We start from the raw sequence: 16,552 nt of genomic DNA, 5'->3' as shown, positions 1-16,552 counted from the left end.
CTCAGTCAGTCAGCGGCGGTCGGTCAGTCAGCGGCGCGCTCAGTCAATCAGCGGCGGTCGGTCAGTCAGTCAGCGCCGTCAGTCGGTCAGCCGCGCCGCGTCAGTCAGTCGGCAGCGCGTCAGTCGCGCGCGCCAGTCGGTCAGTCGGTCAGCGGCGGCGCCGTCGGTCAGTCGCGCCGTCGGTCAGTCAGCGCGCGGCGGTCAGTCGGTCAGCGGCGTCGGTCAGTCAGCGCGGCGCGTCAGTCAGTCAGTCAGCCGCGTCGGTCAGTCGGTCAGTCAGTCGGTCAGTCGGTCAGTCAGTCCGAGTCAGTCAGTCAGTCAGTCAGTCGGTCAGTCAGTCGGTCAGTCGGTCAGTCGGTCAGTCGGTCGGTCAGTCGGTCAGTCGGTCAGTCGGCGTCGGTCAGTCGGTCAGCGCGCGCGCCAGTCGGTCAGTCAGTCGGTCGGCGTCGGTCAGCGGCGGCGCCGGTCAGTCAGTCAGTCGGTCAGTCGCGTCAGTCAGTCAGTCAGTCAGTCAGTCAGTCGGTCAGTCGGTCGGTCAGTCGGTCAGTCAGTCAGTCGGTCAGTCAGTCGGTCAGTCAGTCGCGTCGGTCGGTCAGTCAGCGTCGGTCAGTCAGTCAGTCGGCGCGGTCAGTCAGTCAGTCGGCGCCGCGTCGGTCAGTCAGCGCAGCGCGTCAGTCGGTCAGTCGGTCGCGCGGTCGGTCAGTCAGTCAGTCAGCGCGTCGGTCAGTCAGTCAGTCAGCGCGTCGGTCAGTCGGTCAGCGGCGGCGGTCAGTCGGTCAGTCAGCGCGCCAGTCAGTCGCGCCAGTCAGTCAGCGCGCCAGTCAGCGCGCCGCGTCGGTCAGTCAGTCAGTCAGTCAGTCAGTCAGTCAGTCAGTCAGTCAGTCAGTCAGTCAGTCAGTCAGTCAGTCAGTCAGTCAGTCAGTCAGCGCGCGCGTCAGTCAGCGCGCGCGCGTCAGTCAGTCAGTCAGCGCGCGCGCCAGTCAGCGCGCGTGTGTGTCAGTCAGCGCGCGCGCGCTGTGTGTGTGTGTGTCAGTCAGCGCGCGTGTGTGTGTGTCAGTCAGCGCGCGCGTGTGTGTGTGTGTCAGTCAGCGCGCGCGTGTGTGTGTGTCAGTCAGCGCGCGCGTGTGTGTGTGTGTGTCAGTCAGCGCGTGTGTGTGTGTCAGTCAGCGCGCGTGTGTGTGTGTGTCAGTCATCGTGTGTGTGTGTGTGTGTGTGTCAGTCAGCGTGTGTGTGTGTGTCAGTCAGCGCGCGTGTGTGTGTCAGTCAGCGCGCGTGTGTGTCAGTCAGCGCGCGTGTGTGTGTCAGTCAGCGCGCGTGTGTGTGTGTCAGTCAGCGCGCGCGTGTGTGTGTCAGTCTTACCAGAGTCATAGCTGGGAGGTTTCATGTCTCCTTGGTTCAACTCTGTTCCATATTTTAACTTGTGGTACTTGGCCCTGGAAGAGAGAGCAAAAATAACCGGGTTAACCTCTCTTGGGTAGGAGGCAGAATTTTGGATGAATGAGGTGCCCAAAGTAAACTGCCTGCTACTCAGGCCCAGAAGCTAGGATATGCATATAATTGGTATTATTGGATAGAAAACACTAAAGTTTCCAAAACGGTTAAAGATAATGGCTGTGAGTATAACATAACTGATATGGCAGGCGGAAACCTGAGGAAAATCCATCCAGGAAGTGGGATATTTTTGATGTGGGTACTTTTCTATTGAATGCCTATACAGTATTTAAATGGTTAGGACACAGATTGCAGTTCCTATGGTTCCACTAGATGTCAACAGTCTTTAGACATTGTTTCAGGCTTGTAATTCTGAAAAACGAGGAAGGATGAGACCAGTTTGTAAGTGGCATGCAGAATGAAGCAGAGCTCCTTTGCGCGCGTGACCGATAGCACACCCTTTGTTCTTTTCTATTGAATACGCTATTGTCCGGTTGAAATATTATAAATTATTTAGACAATAGACAACGTGAGGATTATTTATAAACATCGTTTGACATGTTTCGACAAACTTCACCGGTAATATTAGGATGTATTCGTCTGCGTGTTTTGACCGCCTTTGAGCCAGTGGATTACTGAACAAAACACACCAACAAAACAGAGTTTTTGGAATATAAAGAGGGACTTTATCGAACAAAACAAACATTTATTGTGTAACACGGACACTTGTGACTGCAACCATATGAAGATCATCAGAAGGTAAGTGATTCATTTTATCGCTATTTCTGGCTTTTGTAATTCCTTGGTTGTAAAAATGTTTGTATGCTTTTGTAAGCGGGGCGCTGTCCTCAGATTAATCGCATGGTATGCTTTCGCCGTAAAGCCTTTTTGAAATCTGACAAAGCGGCTGGATTAACAATAAATTAATCTCTAAACTGATGTTTAACACTTCTATTTTTATGAATGTTTAATTTGACTATTTCTGTATTTTAAATTTGGCGGCTGTGCGATTTCACCGGATGTTAGCGTCCCACCTGCCCATAAGAAGTTAAAAGATAACTATCTATAATTATGACTGAGAAAAATCTATCCATACTTCCAGATCAATAACCAGGTTTTCATCCAACCTTTTAATGTGAGTAATGTACATGTCAGATATGTCACGACAGGCCTGATGGAAACTGCAAATTAGTCCACAAAACAAAATTCCCTAGACAAGATGGGTGGTTTCTTTTTATATCGGTAAAATGATGCGAGAAATTAAGGTGGAAATGTCTTTATGCGCAAATATTGATATAATAACCATCATATTGCCAGCAGCAGACCACCCTGCATCCCACTGCTGGCTTGTTTCTGAAGCTAAGCAGGGTTGGTCCTGGTCAGTCCCTGGATGGGAGACCAGATGCTGCTGGAAGTGGTGTTGGATGGCAAGTAGGAGGCACTCTTTCCTCTGGTCTAAAAAATATCCCAATGCACCAGGGCAGTCATTGGGGACACTGCCCTGTGTAGGGTGCCGTCTTTCGGATGGGACGTTAAACGGGTGTCCTGACTCTCTGAGGTCATTAAAGATCCCATTGCACTTATCGTAAGAGTAGGGGTGTTAACACCGGTGTCCTGGCTAAATTCCCAATCTGGCCCTCATACCATCACAGCCATCTAATCATCCCCAGCTTACAACTAGCTCATTCATCCCCCTCCTCTCCCCTGTAACTATTCCTCAGGTCGTTGCTGTAAATGAGAATGTGTTCTCAGTCAACTTACCTGGTAAAATAAATAAAAAATATTGAAGTAAACTTGGAGTCAAGTGGATGATCTGTTGTGTCGTCGTCCCGCTACGACTCAGGAAGCCATGCAGATGAAATAAGTTCTGATGAACTTCACAGGGGGGTGAAAGAGCCTGGTGATGCTCCTTTATAAAAAATATCTGGTGACATGATGCTCGACTGCCGTTTGACAAATACAAATATTCTCTCTCTCATCTATAATAATAATGTCATCATGTAGACTAGTCTACCCACACTGCATCAGAGCTGTTGGCTAGAGCACACAGACCAAGACCAGAGTGGTGACAAAACCCATCAGTAGTTTAAAACGTGATGGAAACCCTTTAAAAAATAAATTAAAAAATAAATAAATGTGTATTAATTATTACATGGGAATTTAACCCGAAAAAGGTATTTTTATGTGCACTATGTCATTATGCACAGACTTTTATCTGCGACAAGTCAATTTATGGAAACATCCTATATCTCTTGTGGGAAAATATTATTTTAAATGCCGGATTTTAGAATATTCAATTGTAAATCTTTATCCAATTGGATGGGAAACCTAGTTAGGTTGGGACCAAGGTGTTCCTGTTAAAATTGGTAACATCCTGCTTTCTGAGGGCTCTTCCTGATATTCCAAGATAGGAATGACCCGTTGCCAAGCAACCAGGGAAACCCACAAGGTGAGTAACCTGATTCTGAAGGTGAAGCATCATATGACGTTGCTTTTCCGATTCCGGTGTCACTCCGAAATCAATCCCACAGAGGCTGAGACGATAGCGTTACTGAAATTAAACAAAACAAGAGAAAAAAACATGTCCTCTGCCAATGATGATGCTTCTGACAGGAACAGCAGGAAAGAGGAAGGAATCTGATTGTCTGCTCCCAAAGGAGACAACAAAACAGAAGAGTGATGCACCCAGACAACGCACATTGTTCATTAGACTACATGGCAGGTTCCGGGGTTGAACGTAACAAGCATCCAGCACAGGTGTGGTTCCTGAGGTAATTAAGCAATTAACATCCCATCATGCTTAGAGCACACCCGATATATCAGGTCACTGATTATCTGCTGATATTGACCTTTTAGCGCAATACTGGTATTACCTGATAATCCCACCGATACCAAATAATCAATAAATTGGAATCTCTTTACTGGATACTGGTGGCCATTTTATGATGTCATTAACGTCACAATTTAAGAAAATCAACATTTGAAGCATATTTCTTGGACAATTGCTGTTTTGGATGGTTCTTTATGAGAATTCATTGTGGGAAAATTACACTTTTTTTTATTTCCCTGGAGTAAGAGAGTATATTAGCAGATATGGCTTTTTTGGGGACAAAACTTACCCACATTGGTCAGGCTCTAATCATATATAAATGCAGGGCAGGCCAATGTTCCTGCTACCATGGCTATGCCCCCAAAAGGTAACAATGCCCCCCCCATCCACAGGGCACGGAGTCGTCACTGAATGGTTTGATGAGCATGAAAACGATGGTGAACCATAATGCCAATGTCGTCTCAGTCAACAGATCTCAACCCAATTGAACACTTTACGGGAGATTGTGGATCGGTGCCTAAGACAGCGTTTTCCATCACCATCAACAAAACACCAAATTATGGAGTTTCTAGTGGAAGAATGGCGTTACATCCCTTTTAAAATTGGTCACAAAGAAGTGTTGCCCGGTATACCGGTAATATCACGGTACCAAAACATCATGACACCAACATTTCAGAATACCATAGTGCTGTTTCATATGACCAACTTTTTCAACCCTACCGATCTAAAGCACCAGCTGGTGCCCATTATAACATTTTATAAAGTCAGTTTCGTTCATACATTCAGTTGAATTTAAGCAAGTCACTAGTCTCTTGCATGAGCTGGTCCAATAATATCCACTTTCATGAGCATGTCAAGTGTCTGCTGTAAATCAGCCAGCCTCATCCCCTAGCAGCCCCTCACTCGCCTGCTTCTCTGTCCGCTCTTCACCCACATCCCCTAGCAGCCCCTCACTCGCCTGCTTCTCTGTCCGCTCTTCACCCACATCCCCTACCAGCCCCTCACTCGCCTGCTTCTCTGTCCGCTCTTCACCCACATCCCCTACCAGCCCCTCACTCGCCTGCTTCTCTGTCCGCTCTTCACGCACATCCCCTAGCAGCCCCTCACTCGCCTGCTTCTCTGTCCGCTCTTCACCCACATCCCCTACCAGCCCCTCACTCGCCTGCTTCTCTGTCCGCTCTTCACCCACATCCCCTACCAGCCCCTCACTCGCCTGCTTCTCTGTCCGCTCTTCACGCACATCCCCTAGCAGCCCCTCACTCGCCTGCTTCTCTGTCCGCTCTTCACCCACATCCCCTACCAGCCCCTCACTCGCCTGCTTCTCTGTCCGCTCTTCACCCACATCCCCTAGCAGCCCCTCACTCGCCTGCTTCTCTGTCCGCTCTTCACCCACATCCCCTAGCAGCCCCTCACTCGCCTGCTTCTCTGTCCGCTCTTCACGCACATCCCCTAGCAGCCCCTCACTCGCCTGCTTCTCTGTCCGCTCTTCACGCACATCCCCAGCAGCCCCTCACTCGCCTGCTTCTCTGTCCGCTCTTCACCCACATCCCCTAGCAGCCCCTCACTCGCCTGCTTCTCTGTCCGCTCTTCACGCACATCCCCTAGCAGCCCCTCACTCGCCTGCTTCTCTGTCCGCTCTTCACCCACATCCCCTACCAGCCAGCCCCTCACTCGCCTGCTTCTCTGTCCGCTCTTCACCCACTTCCCCTAGCAGCCCCTCACTCGCCTGCTTCTCTGTCCGCTCTTCACCCACATCCCCTAGCAGCCCCTCACTCGCCTGCTTCTCTGTCCGCTCTTCACCCACATCCCCTAGCAGCCCCTCACTCGCCTGCTTCTCTGTCCGCTCTTCACCCACATCCCCTAGCAGCCCCTCACTCGCCTGCTTCTCTGTCCGCTCTTCACCCACATCCCCTAGCAGCCCCTCACTCGCCTGCTTCTCTGTCCGCTCTTCACCCACATCCCCTAGCAGCCCCTCACTCGCCTGCTTCTCTGTCCGCTCTTCACCCACATCCCCTAGCAGCCCCTCACTCGCCTGCTTCTCTGTCCGCTCTTCACCCACATCCCCTAGCAGCCCCTCACTCGCCTGCTTCTCTGTCCGCTCTTCACCCACATCCCCTACCAGCCCCTCACTCGCCTGCTTCTCTGTCCGCTCTTCAAACGCATCTATTCCTCAGTCAGTTTTTTTTATTTAAATATAATTTAGCAGTGATGGCGAGCGGGGGTGCAGACGCTGATGAGTCTTCGGTTGTTAGATTTGTACATTTGTTACATTGGAGCAGCAGGCAAAGCGAGCAATGCTGATACATTGTATCAATTCATCGCCTGTTATAACCCAGAACAAAGACCAGTCTGAGTAGACTTCGCAGCCTCAGCGTCACGCAGCCTCAGCGTCACGCAGCCTCAGAGTCACGCAGCCTCAGCGTCACGCAGCCTCAGCGTCAGAGAGAAGAAAACGGAGCACTAAGACGACAGCTAAGAAAACGTCGTCTCAGGACCCATATGGCCGCCAGAGGTAAAAAAACAAAAACAGGACCCATATGGTCGCCAGAGGTAACAAAAACAGGACCCATATGGTCGCCAGAGGTAAAAAAAACAAAAACAGGACCCATATGGTCGCCAGAGGTAAAAAAACAAAAACAGGACCCATATGGTCGCCAGAGGTAAAAAAACAAAAACTGGACCCATATGGTCGCCAGAGGTAAAAAAAACAAAAACAGGACCCATATGGTCGCCAGAGGTAAAAAAAACAAAAACAGGACCCATATGGTCGCCAGAGGTAAAAAAAACAGGACCCATATGGTCGCCAGAGGTAAAAAAAACAAAAACAGGACCCATATGGTCGCCAGAGGTAAAAAAACAAAACAGGACCTATATGTCACCAGAGGTAAAAACAGGACCCATATGTCGCCAGAGGTAAAAAAAAACTAAAACAGGACCCATATGGTCGCCAGAGGTAAAAAAAACAGGACCCATATGGTCGCCAGAGGTAAAAAAAAAAACAGGACCCATATGTCGCCAGAGGTAAAAAAAAAAAAACAGGACCCATATGTCGCCAGAGGTAAAAAAAAAAAACAGGACCCATATGTCACCAGAGGTAAAAACAGGACCCATATGTCGCCAGAGGTAAAAAAAAAAAAAAAAAAACAGGACCCATATGTCGCCAGAGGTAAAAAAAAAAACAGGACCCATATGTCACCAGAGGTAAAAACAGGACCCATATGGTGGGCGAGAGAGAGGGGCGACAGAGAGAGAGGAGAAAGAGGAGAAAGGGGAGAAAGGGGAGAAAGTGGAGGGGAGAAAGTGGAGAGGAGAAAGAGGAGCGCGAGAGAAAAAAAAAAGGGGGATAGTAATGACATCATCTCCACATCCTGTTCCAGAGGCAGAGCGACCATGCGGAGGGAGCGTATCATTGTTGTTACCATGGGGACCTGCTGTTGCAGTCACAGAGCTGACACCATGGTGTCGGTGAACAGACTCAGAAAGACGAGTCTAAAATTATTCTGCTGCTTTTCCTGGAACAATAAGGGGGATGATTGATCCCTCGGGGAAAGACACCGCTCTAGGAAAGGACAGGAGTAGAGAACAGAAACACTCACAGAGAGCAGTAGGGCTGTGACCTTGTCATGACTGGGTTCCCCCCAGGATAGGACAGACAGAAACCGCTCCAGGACGGCAGTGTCATCAGCAACCATACAGAACAGATCCATCCTGCCAACATCCGTCCTCTGTACAGACATCATAACACCAGGGAACTGTCTTTTCCCCTTGTGTCATCTGTCACCGTAGACCCTCGGATTTTCTGCTGTGTTTAAGTTTCACGGTCATGTTTTTGTTTTATTTTTATCCTTTATTTAACTAGGGCAAGTCAGTTAAGAACAAATGGGAACAGCGTAGGCCGCCTTGTTCATGTGAAGACTTTTGGCTTGTCAGGCCCTCTGTCTTTATCAGTGTGGTGAATTCATGTGAAAGGTCATAGGTTCATGTGATGATGCAGGATTCACATGCTCTGTGACGTGTAACGGCCCTGCTACGCTACAGCCATCCTTTTCCAGCATTACCCATCAGCCATTTTATTTATTTATTTAACCAGGTAGGCCAGTTGAGAACAAGTTCTCATTTACAATTGCGACCTGGCCAAGATAAAGCAAAGCAGTTCGACAACATACAACAACAGAGTTACACATGGAGTAAAACAAACAGTCAATTAAACAGTTGAAAAATAAGTCTATAAACAATGTGAGCAAATGAGGTGAGATAAGGGAGGTAAAGACAAAAAAAAGGCCATGGTGGCAAAGTACATACAATATAGCAAGTAAAACACTGGAATGGTAGCTTTGTAGTGGAAGAAAGTGCAAAGTAGAAATAGAAATAATGGGGTGCAAAAGAGCAAAATAAATAAATAAATAAATACAGTAGGGAAAGAGGTAGTTGTTTAGGCTAAATTATAGATGGGCTATGTACAGGTGCAGTGATCTGTGAGCTGCTCTGACAGCTGGTGCTTAAAGCTAGTGAGGGACATAAGTGTTTCCAGTTTCAGAGATTATGAACGCTGCCATACAGACCGTGTTGCGCTCGCATTGCCTCATGTCCAACGCAGTGTTCATTTTGACACACTTTAAAATTCACTTAGTCTAGTTATTGTTAAAATGACCAAAAAAATGGTCCGCTGTTTTGGTAAACTAAGCGCCCTTTCATTTTGGTCACATCACATCTGTATCCATGTCTCAATTCTCTCAAGGCTAAAAAAAAATGCCATTCAGTAGCATACTAGTAATGCTACCGCGGCTACATTCAGTAGCATACTAGTAATGCTACCGCGGCTACATTCAGTAGCATACTAGTAATTCTACCGCGGCTACATTCAGTAGCATACTAGTAATGCTACCACGGCTACATTCAGTAGCATACTAGTAATGCTACCGCGGCTACATTCAGTAGCATACTAGTAATGCTACCGCGGCTACATTCAGTAGCATACTAGTAATGCTACCGCAGCTACATTCAGTAGCATACTAGTAATGCTACCGCGGCTACATTCAGTAGCATACTAGTAATGCTACCGCGGCTACATTCAGTAGCATACTAGTAATGCTACCAGGGCCAAGTTCAGATGCAAAACATTCTTGAAAGTTGCAGATAGATATTCCATGAATAGAGATAACATTATTCAACATGTCAGAGGTGTGTTTGTTCTACATAGCGTATTTCTATCAGAATGTTACGAAACGTTGTGTCCTGCTGAACACGCCCCAGGTTGCTAGCTATAGCTAGCTAATGAGGTAACATGAATTTTACGTGCTTCAGCACTCGGCGGTCCCGTTCTGTGAGCTTGTGTGGCCTACCACTTCGTGGCCGAGCCGTTGTTGCTCCTAGACGCTTTCACTTCCCAATAACAGGACTTACATTTGACCGGGCCAGCTCTAGCAAACTGACAAACTAACTTGTTGAAAAGGTGGCATCCTATGACAGTGCCAAGTTGAAAGTCACTGAGCTCTTCAGTAAGGGCCATTCTACTGCCAATGTTTGTCTATGGAGATTGCATGGCTGTGTGCTTGATTTTATACACCTGTCAGCAACAGATGTGGCTGAAATAGCTAAATAAATAAATATAAATAAATAAATAAATAATTTGAAGGGGTGTCCACATACTGCTGTGGCTGTTTAGCAAAACGACAGTAGATCAATGACTGTCAACACAATGTGACATGAAGTTCCACACTGAAGGAGAAGACGCCTCAGTTGTCACAAAAGACGAGGTATTTCAGGTAGGAAAAGTATTATGAGCAAAACAAAATGTGAATCTACAATTTGTAACGTTTGAATTAATTTTTTTTGTTACAATGCTACATTTGGATCGGTTTTGGGGTCCGCCGACTGACGCAGTGACATCGTAAACATTTGAATCCGGGATCCATATCCCTGACAGTTACACATTAGCTGGCAAGCTGGTTTTATAGTTTGGTCATTTATTCCATTCGATTTCCTGAATTCCCCAAAATATGTTTATGAAGCTAGCTAGCTATGTTTTATAGGCTCCTCACTATGAGTCAGAGCCACTTTTAACATCATATTCTAATTTGCCACCTCTAAAAATCAATGTAATCTATATATGTTTATTTGCTAGCATTGAAATTGTCTCACATGCCACCGGAGTTTGACACTTGATTACAGTTAGCATATAACCCCGGAAGTGACCACAGTTGTTCAATGGATTCTGTAACTTACCTCTCCTGTTTGAGAGCGTATTCCAGCATCTTGATCCTCCTAACCAGGTCCTTTTTCAGGTTCTCCTGTCCTTTCCTCTCTCCCTGGAGGAACGCTGTCTGAGCCTGTAGGAGAAATACAATATCAATCATCACCAATACATTCTCCTGTCCTTTCCTCTCTCCCTGGAGGAACGCTGTCTGAGCCTGTAGGAGAAATACAATATCAATCATCACCAATACATTCTCCTGTCCTTTCCTCTCTCCGTGGAGGAACGCTGTCTGAGCCTGTAGGAGAAATACAATATCAATCATCACCAATACATTCTCCTGTCCTTTCCTCTCTCCGTGGAGGAACGCTGTCTGAGCCTGTAGGAGAAACACAATATCAATCATCACCAATACATTCTCCTGTGCTTTCCTCTCTCCGTGGAGGAACGCTGTCTGAGCCTGTAGGAGAAATACAATATCAATCATCACCAATACATTCTCCTGTCCTTTCCTCTCTCCGTGGAGGAACGCTGTCTGAGCCTGTAGGAGAAACACAATATCAATCATCACCAATACATTCTCCTGTGCTTTCCTCTCTCCCTGGAGGAACGCTGTCTGAGCCTGTAGGAGAAATACAATATTAATCATCACCAATACATTCTCCTGTCCTTTCCTCTCTCCGTGGAGGAACGCTGTCTGAGCCTGTAGGAGAAATACAATATCAATCATCACCAATACATTCTCCTGTCCTTTCCTCTCTCCGTGGAGGAACGCTGTCTGAGCCTGTAGGAGAAACACAATATCAATCATCACCAATACATTCTCCTGTGCTTTCCTCTCTCCGTGGAGGAACGCTGTCTGAGCCTGTAGGAGAAATACAATATCAATCATCACCAATACATTCTCCTGTGCTTTCCTCTCTCCGTGGAGGAACGCTGTCTGAGCCTGTAGGAGAAACACAATATCAATCATCACCAATACATTCTCCTGTCCTTTCCTCTCTCCCTGGAGGAACGCTGTCTGAGCCTGTAGGAGAAATACAATATCAATCATCACCAATACATTCTCCTGTCCTTTCCTCTCTCCGTGGAGGAACGCTGTCTGAGCCTGTAGGAGAAATACAATATCAATCATCACCAATACATTCTCCTGTCCTTTCCTCTCTCCGTGGAGGAACGCTGTCTGAGCCTGTAGGAGAAACACAATATCAATCATCACCAATACATTCTCCTGTCCTTTCCTCTCTCCGTGGAGGAACGCTGTCTGAGCCTGTAGGAGAAACACAATATCAATCATCACCAATACATTCTCCTGTGCTTTCCTCTCTCCGTGGAGGAACGCTGTCTGAGCCTGTAGGAGAAACACAATATCAATCATCACCAATACATTCTCCTGTGCTTTCCTCTCTCCCTGGAGGAACGCTGTCTGAGCCTGTAGGAGAAACACAATATCAATCATCACCAATACATTCTCCTGTGCTTTCCTCTCTCCCTGGAGGAACGCTGTCTGAGCCTGTAGGGGAAACATATCGCATGCTATTAACACACAGTATCAACTAGACATGATCAGAGCTTTCCTCTGGCCTTGCAGGAAGTCTATCTGGGCCTAGAGAGGGAAAACGCATCACAATCAACAACCAATATATTCAGCAGACAAACTGTTTCATCAGCATCGTTTGTATGTCAATTACCTGCATTAATTTGGTTATTTTTCTGTGTCCGAGATAATATCGCTCAGAATCAAGATCACGTAATTGTTCGTCTTGGGAGAAATTCTCTTCTCTATAAGAAACTGAATAGAAGGCAGGGAAATAGAAGGCAGGGAAATAGAAGGCAGAATGCATTCTAGAGGAATGCCCTCTGCCTCCAGTAGTGATTCATGTTGTGTTGATGTTCCAAGCAGTTGGTGGCAGATTGCCAGGCCAAAGTCAGAAATATTCAAGCTCTGGGATGTCCAGAAAACTTTGGCAGTACTGGCCTTCTTGATATAGAGTGTCTAATGTAACCCCACACAAATGGCTGGGAAACGTAACTTGCAAAGAAGACCAAATGAGGCTAAAACATCAAACATAAATTATCACAGTATGCAAGAGAATCTGTACAATTGATTATCTTATCCCAGCGCTCTCCATCTATGCCTCCCTCCTCCCCCCCTCTCTCCTTCACCCCTCCACGAGTGTCTCTTCAACAGACAGGTTTTGGCTGGGCTACTTTGAGAAGCCAGGCAAGGCATGCCTCAGTTCATCAAATGGCTACCTGGACTATTTGCATTGACCACCTTTTATACTCTGCTGCTACTCTGTTTATTATCTATACAGTTACTTTTACCTCTACCTACATATCACCTCAACTAACCTGTACCCTCACACATTGACTCGGTACCAGTACCCCTGTATACAGCCTTGTTTATGTTATTAAACATTTTATTTTTACTTTCGCAAATGTACCTATAGACCCGTTAAGCATGTCAAATGTATTTCCATCAATGAATAGGCTCAAAAGCAAATGAGATGTTTCTTCAGACAATTGGCCAGCAGTCATTTTTTGTTATCAAACTATAGATTTGGCAAGTCGGTTAGGACATCGACTTCGTGCATGACAAGTAATTTTTCCAACAATTGTTTACAGTTTACTTCACTTATTATTCACTGTATCACAATTACAGTGGGTCAAAGTTCACATACACTAAGTTGACTGTGCCTTTAAACAGCTTGGAAAATTCCAGAAAATGACGTCATGGCTTTAGAATCTTCTGATAGGTTAATTGACATCATTTGAGTCAATTGGAGGTGTGCCTGTGGATGTATTTCAAGGCCTACCTTCAAACTCAGTGCCTCTTTGCTTGACATCATGGGAAAATCATAAGAAATCAGCCAAGACCTTCACAAGTCTGGTTCATCCTTGGGAGCAATTTCCAAACGCCTGAAGGTACCACGTTCATCTGTACAAACAATAGTACTCAAGTATAAACACCATGGGACCACGCAGCCGTCATTCCGTTCAGGAAGAAGACGCGTTCTGTCTCCTAGAGATTAACGTACTTTGGTGCGAAAAGTGCAAATCAATCAACAGCAAAGGACCTTGTGAAGATGCTGGAAGAAACAAGTACAAAGGTATCTATATCCACAGTAAAACGAGTCCTATATCGACATAACCTGACAGGCCGCTCAGCAAGGAAGAAGCCACTGCTCCAAAACCGCCATAAAAAGGCCAGACTACGGTTTGCAACTGCACATGGGGACAAAGATCATACTTTTTGGAGAAATGTCTGATGAAACAAAAATATAACTGTTTGGCCATAATGACCATGGTTATGTTTGGAGGAAAAAGGGGGAGGCTTGCAAACCGAAGAACACCATCCCAACCGTGAAGCACGGGGGTGGCAACATCATGATTTGGGGTGCTTTGCTGCAGGAGTGACTGGTGCACTTCAAAATAGATGGCATCATGAGGCAGGAAAATTATGTGGATATATTGAAGCAACATCTCAAGACAGTCAGGAAGTTAAAGCTTAGTCGCAAACGGGTCTTCCAAATGGACAATGACCCCAAGCATAGTTCCAAAGTTGTGGCAAAATGGCTTAAGAACAACAAAGGCAAGGTATTGGAGTGGACGTCACAAAGCCCTGACCTCAATCCTATAGAAAATGTGTGGGCAGAACTGAAAAAGGGTGTGCGAGCAAGGAGGCCTACAAACCTGACTCAGTTACACCAGCTCTGTCAGGAGGAATGGGCCAAAATTCACCCAATTTATTGTGGGAAGCTTGTGGAAGGCTACCCGAAACGTATGACCCAAGTTAAACAATGTAGAGGCAATTCTACCAAATACTAATTGAGTGCATGTAAACTTCTGACCCACTGGGAATGTGATGAAAAAAATAAAAGCTGAAATAAATCACTCCACTATTATTCTGACATTTCACATTCTTAAAATAAAGTGGTGATGCTAAACGACCTAAGACAGGGCATTTTTACTAGGATTAAATGTCAGGAATTGTGAAAAACTGAGTTTAAATGTATTTGGCTAAGGTGTATGTAAACTTCCGACTTCAACTGTATATACACACACATGGTTCAGCACATTAGATAGGCGACCCAGAGCAACACAGTCTTCTAGTCCTAACATAGGGCAGGGGAGACTCAACACCTTACAGTATAACACAGTTAAACAGGGAACAGTCTACATTCAGGAGATGAACCCAAGCAGAACACAACTGTCTATCTTTAGTCCGTAGCAAGTGGGCACCACAGAATCTGGGACATCGAGACAATCAAGGAGAATTAATTCTCGAGAGTTTCTCTTTGAAAGCAGCACTGTTGATGTCTAAAACCGAAATGAGTCACAGCTGCTTGAACAGGATTTAAATAATGTGAGATTCATTTCACATCCTCCAAAACATCCCTCTATAGAAACACATCCACCCACCATCCTCCAAAACACAACATCCCTCTATAGAAACACATCCACCCACCATCCTCCAAAACACAACATCCCTCTATAGAAACACATCCACCCACCATCCTCCAAAACACAACATCCCTCTATAGAAACACATCCACCCACCATCCTCCAAAACACAACATCCCTCTATTGAAACACATCCACCCACCATCCTCCAAAACACAACATCCCTCTATAGAAACACATCCACCCACCATCCTCCAAAACACAACATCCCTCTATAGAAACACATCCACCCACCATCCTCCAAAACATCCCTCTATAGAAACACATCCACCCACCATCCTCCAAAACATCCCTCTATAGAAACACATCCACCCACCATCCTCCAAAACACAACATCCCTCTATAGAAACACATCCACCCACCATCCTCCAAAACACAACATCCCTCTATAGAAACACATCCACCCACCATCCTCCAAAACATCCCTCTATAGAAACACATCCACCCACCATCCTCCAAAACATCCCTCTATAGAAACACATCCACCCACCATCCTCCAAAACATCCCTCTATAGAAACACATCCACCCACCATCCTCCAAAACACAACATCCCTCTATAGAAACACATCCACCCACCATCCTCCAAAACACAACATCCCTCTATAGAAACACATCCACCCACCATCCTCCAAAACATCCCTCTATAGAAACACATCCACCCACCATCCTCCAAAACACTCCCTCTATAGAAACACATCCACCCACCATCCTCCAAAACACCATCCCTCTATAGAAACACATCCACCCACCATCCTCCAAAACATCCCTCTATAGAAACACATCCACCCACCATCCTCCAAAACACCATCCCTCTATAGAAACACATCCACCCACCATCCTCCAAAACATCCCTCTATAGAAACACATCCACCCACCATCCTCCAAAACATCCCTCTATAGAAACACATCCACCCACCATCCTCCAAAACATCCCTCTATAGAAACACATCCACCCACCATCCTCCAAAACACAACATCCCTCTATAGAAACACATCCACCCACCATCCTCCAAAACACAACATCCCTCTATAGAAACACATCCACCCACCATCCTCCAAAACACAACATCCCTCTATAGAAACACATCCACCCACCATCCTCCAAAACACAACATCCCTCTATAGAAACACATCCACCCACCATCCTCCAAAACATCCCTCTATAGAAACACATCCACCCACCATCCTCCAAAACATCCCTCTATAGAAACACATCCACCCACCATCCTCCAAAACATCCCTCTATAGAAACACATCCACCCACCATCCTCCAAAACACAACATCCCTCTATAGAAACACATCCAGCACATCCTCAGAACCCGGACAGGCCCTCTCCATCTGGAACATAACATTTACATACTGTAGGCTATAGAAACTCTCCGTCTGTTCAGTCCACAGAGACGAGAGATTAAACCACATTCATCTGAGACTAATGATTTATCTACGAAGCTGAAGAGGTCCACATTGGAGAGTAGTGATGGAGAAAAACAGTTACATTTCACAATATTACTTTTGGATGATATTATATTGATACTTTTGACAAAAAAAAAAAAAAGATATTCGTTTTTTGCAAGGTAGCGTTAAAAAAAAAAATTCTGTATCTGCGCCAAAATACAGATTATTTTCATC

The 16,552-nt window shown here is 46.0% G+C and overlaps 1 protein-coding gene across 2 annotated transcripts in view; it reads right to left on the bottom strand.

The window, feature by feature from the left end:
• LOC106593463 (striatin) overlaps nt 1–16,552 on the bottom strand; it is a 98,362-nt gene that overhangs the window by 62,479 nt on the left and 19,331 nt on the right. Inside the window, exons 1-3 of one of the 2 annotated variants that reach the window (XM_045702266.1) lie at nt 12,146–12,167; nt 10,487–10,590; nt 1,360–1,433 (exon numbers count right to left, since the gene is read on the bottom strand). In XM_045702266.1, coding sequence (XP_045558222.1) covers nt 1,360–1,433; nt 10,487–10,590; nt 12,146–12,151 — 184 coding nt within the window. In that variant the 5' untranslated portion in view covers nt 12,152–12,167. Of the gene's footprint in view, nt 1–1,359; nt 1,434–10,486; nt 10,591–12,145; nt 12,168–16,552 lie in introns of those variants that run through there. The other variant, XM_045702265.1, reaches the window with a different exon arrangement.

Source organism: Salmo salar, chromosome ssa19 (genome assembly GCF_905237065.1).
Source record: "Salmo salar chromosome ssa19, Ssal_v3.1, whole genome shotgun sequence".
NCBI lineage: Eukaryota > Metazoa > Chordata > Actinopteri > Salmoniformes > Salmonidae > Salmo > Salmo salar.
This window is presented reverse-complemented; position numbering and strand designations above follow the sequence as displayed.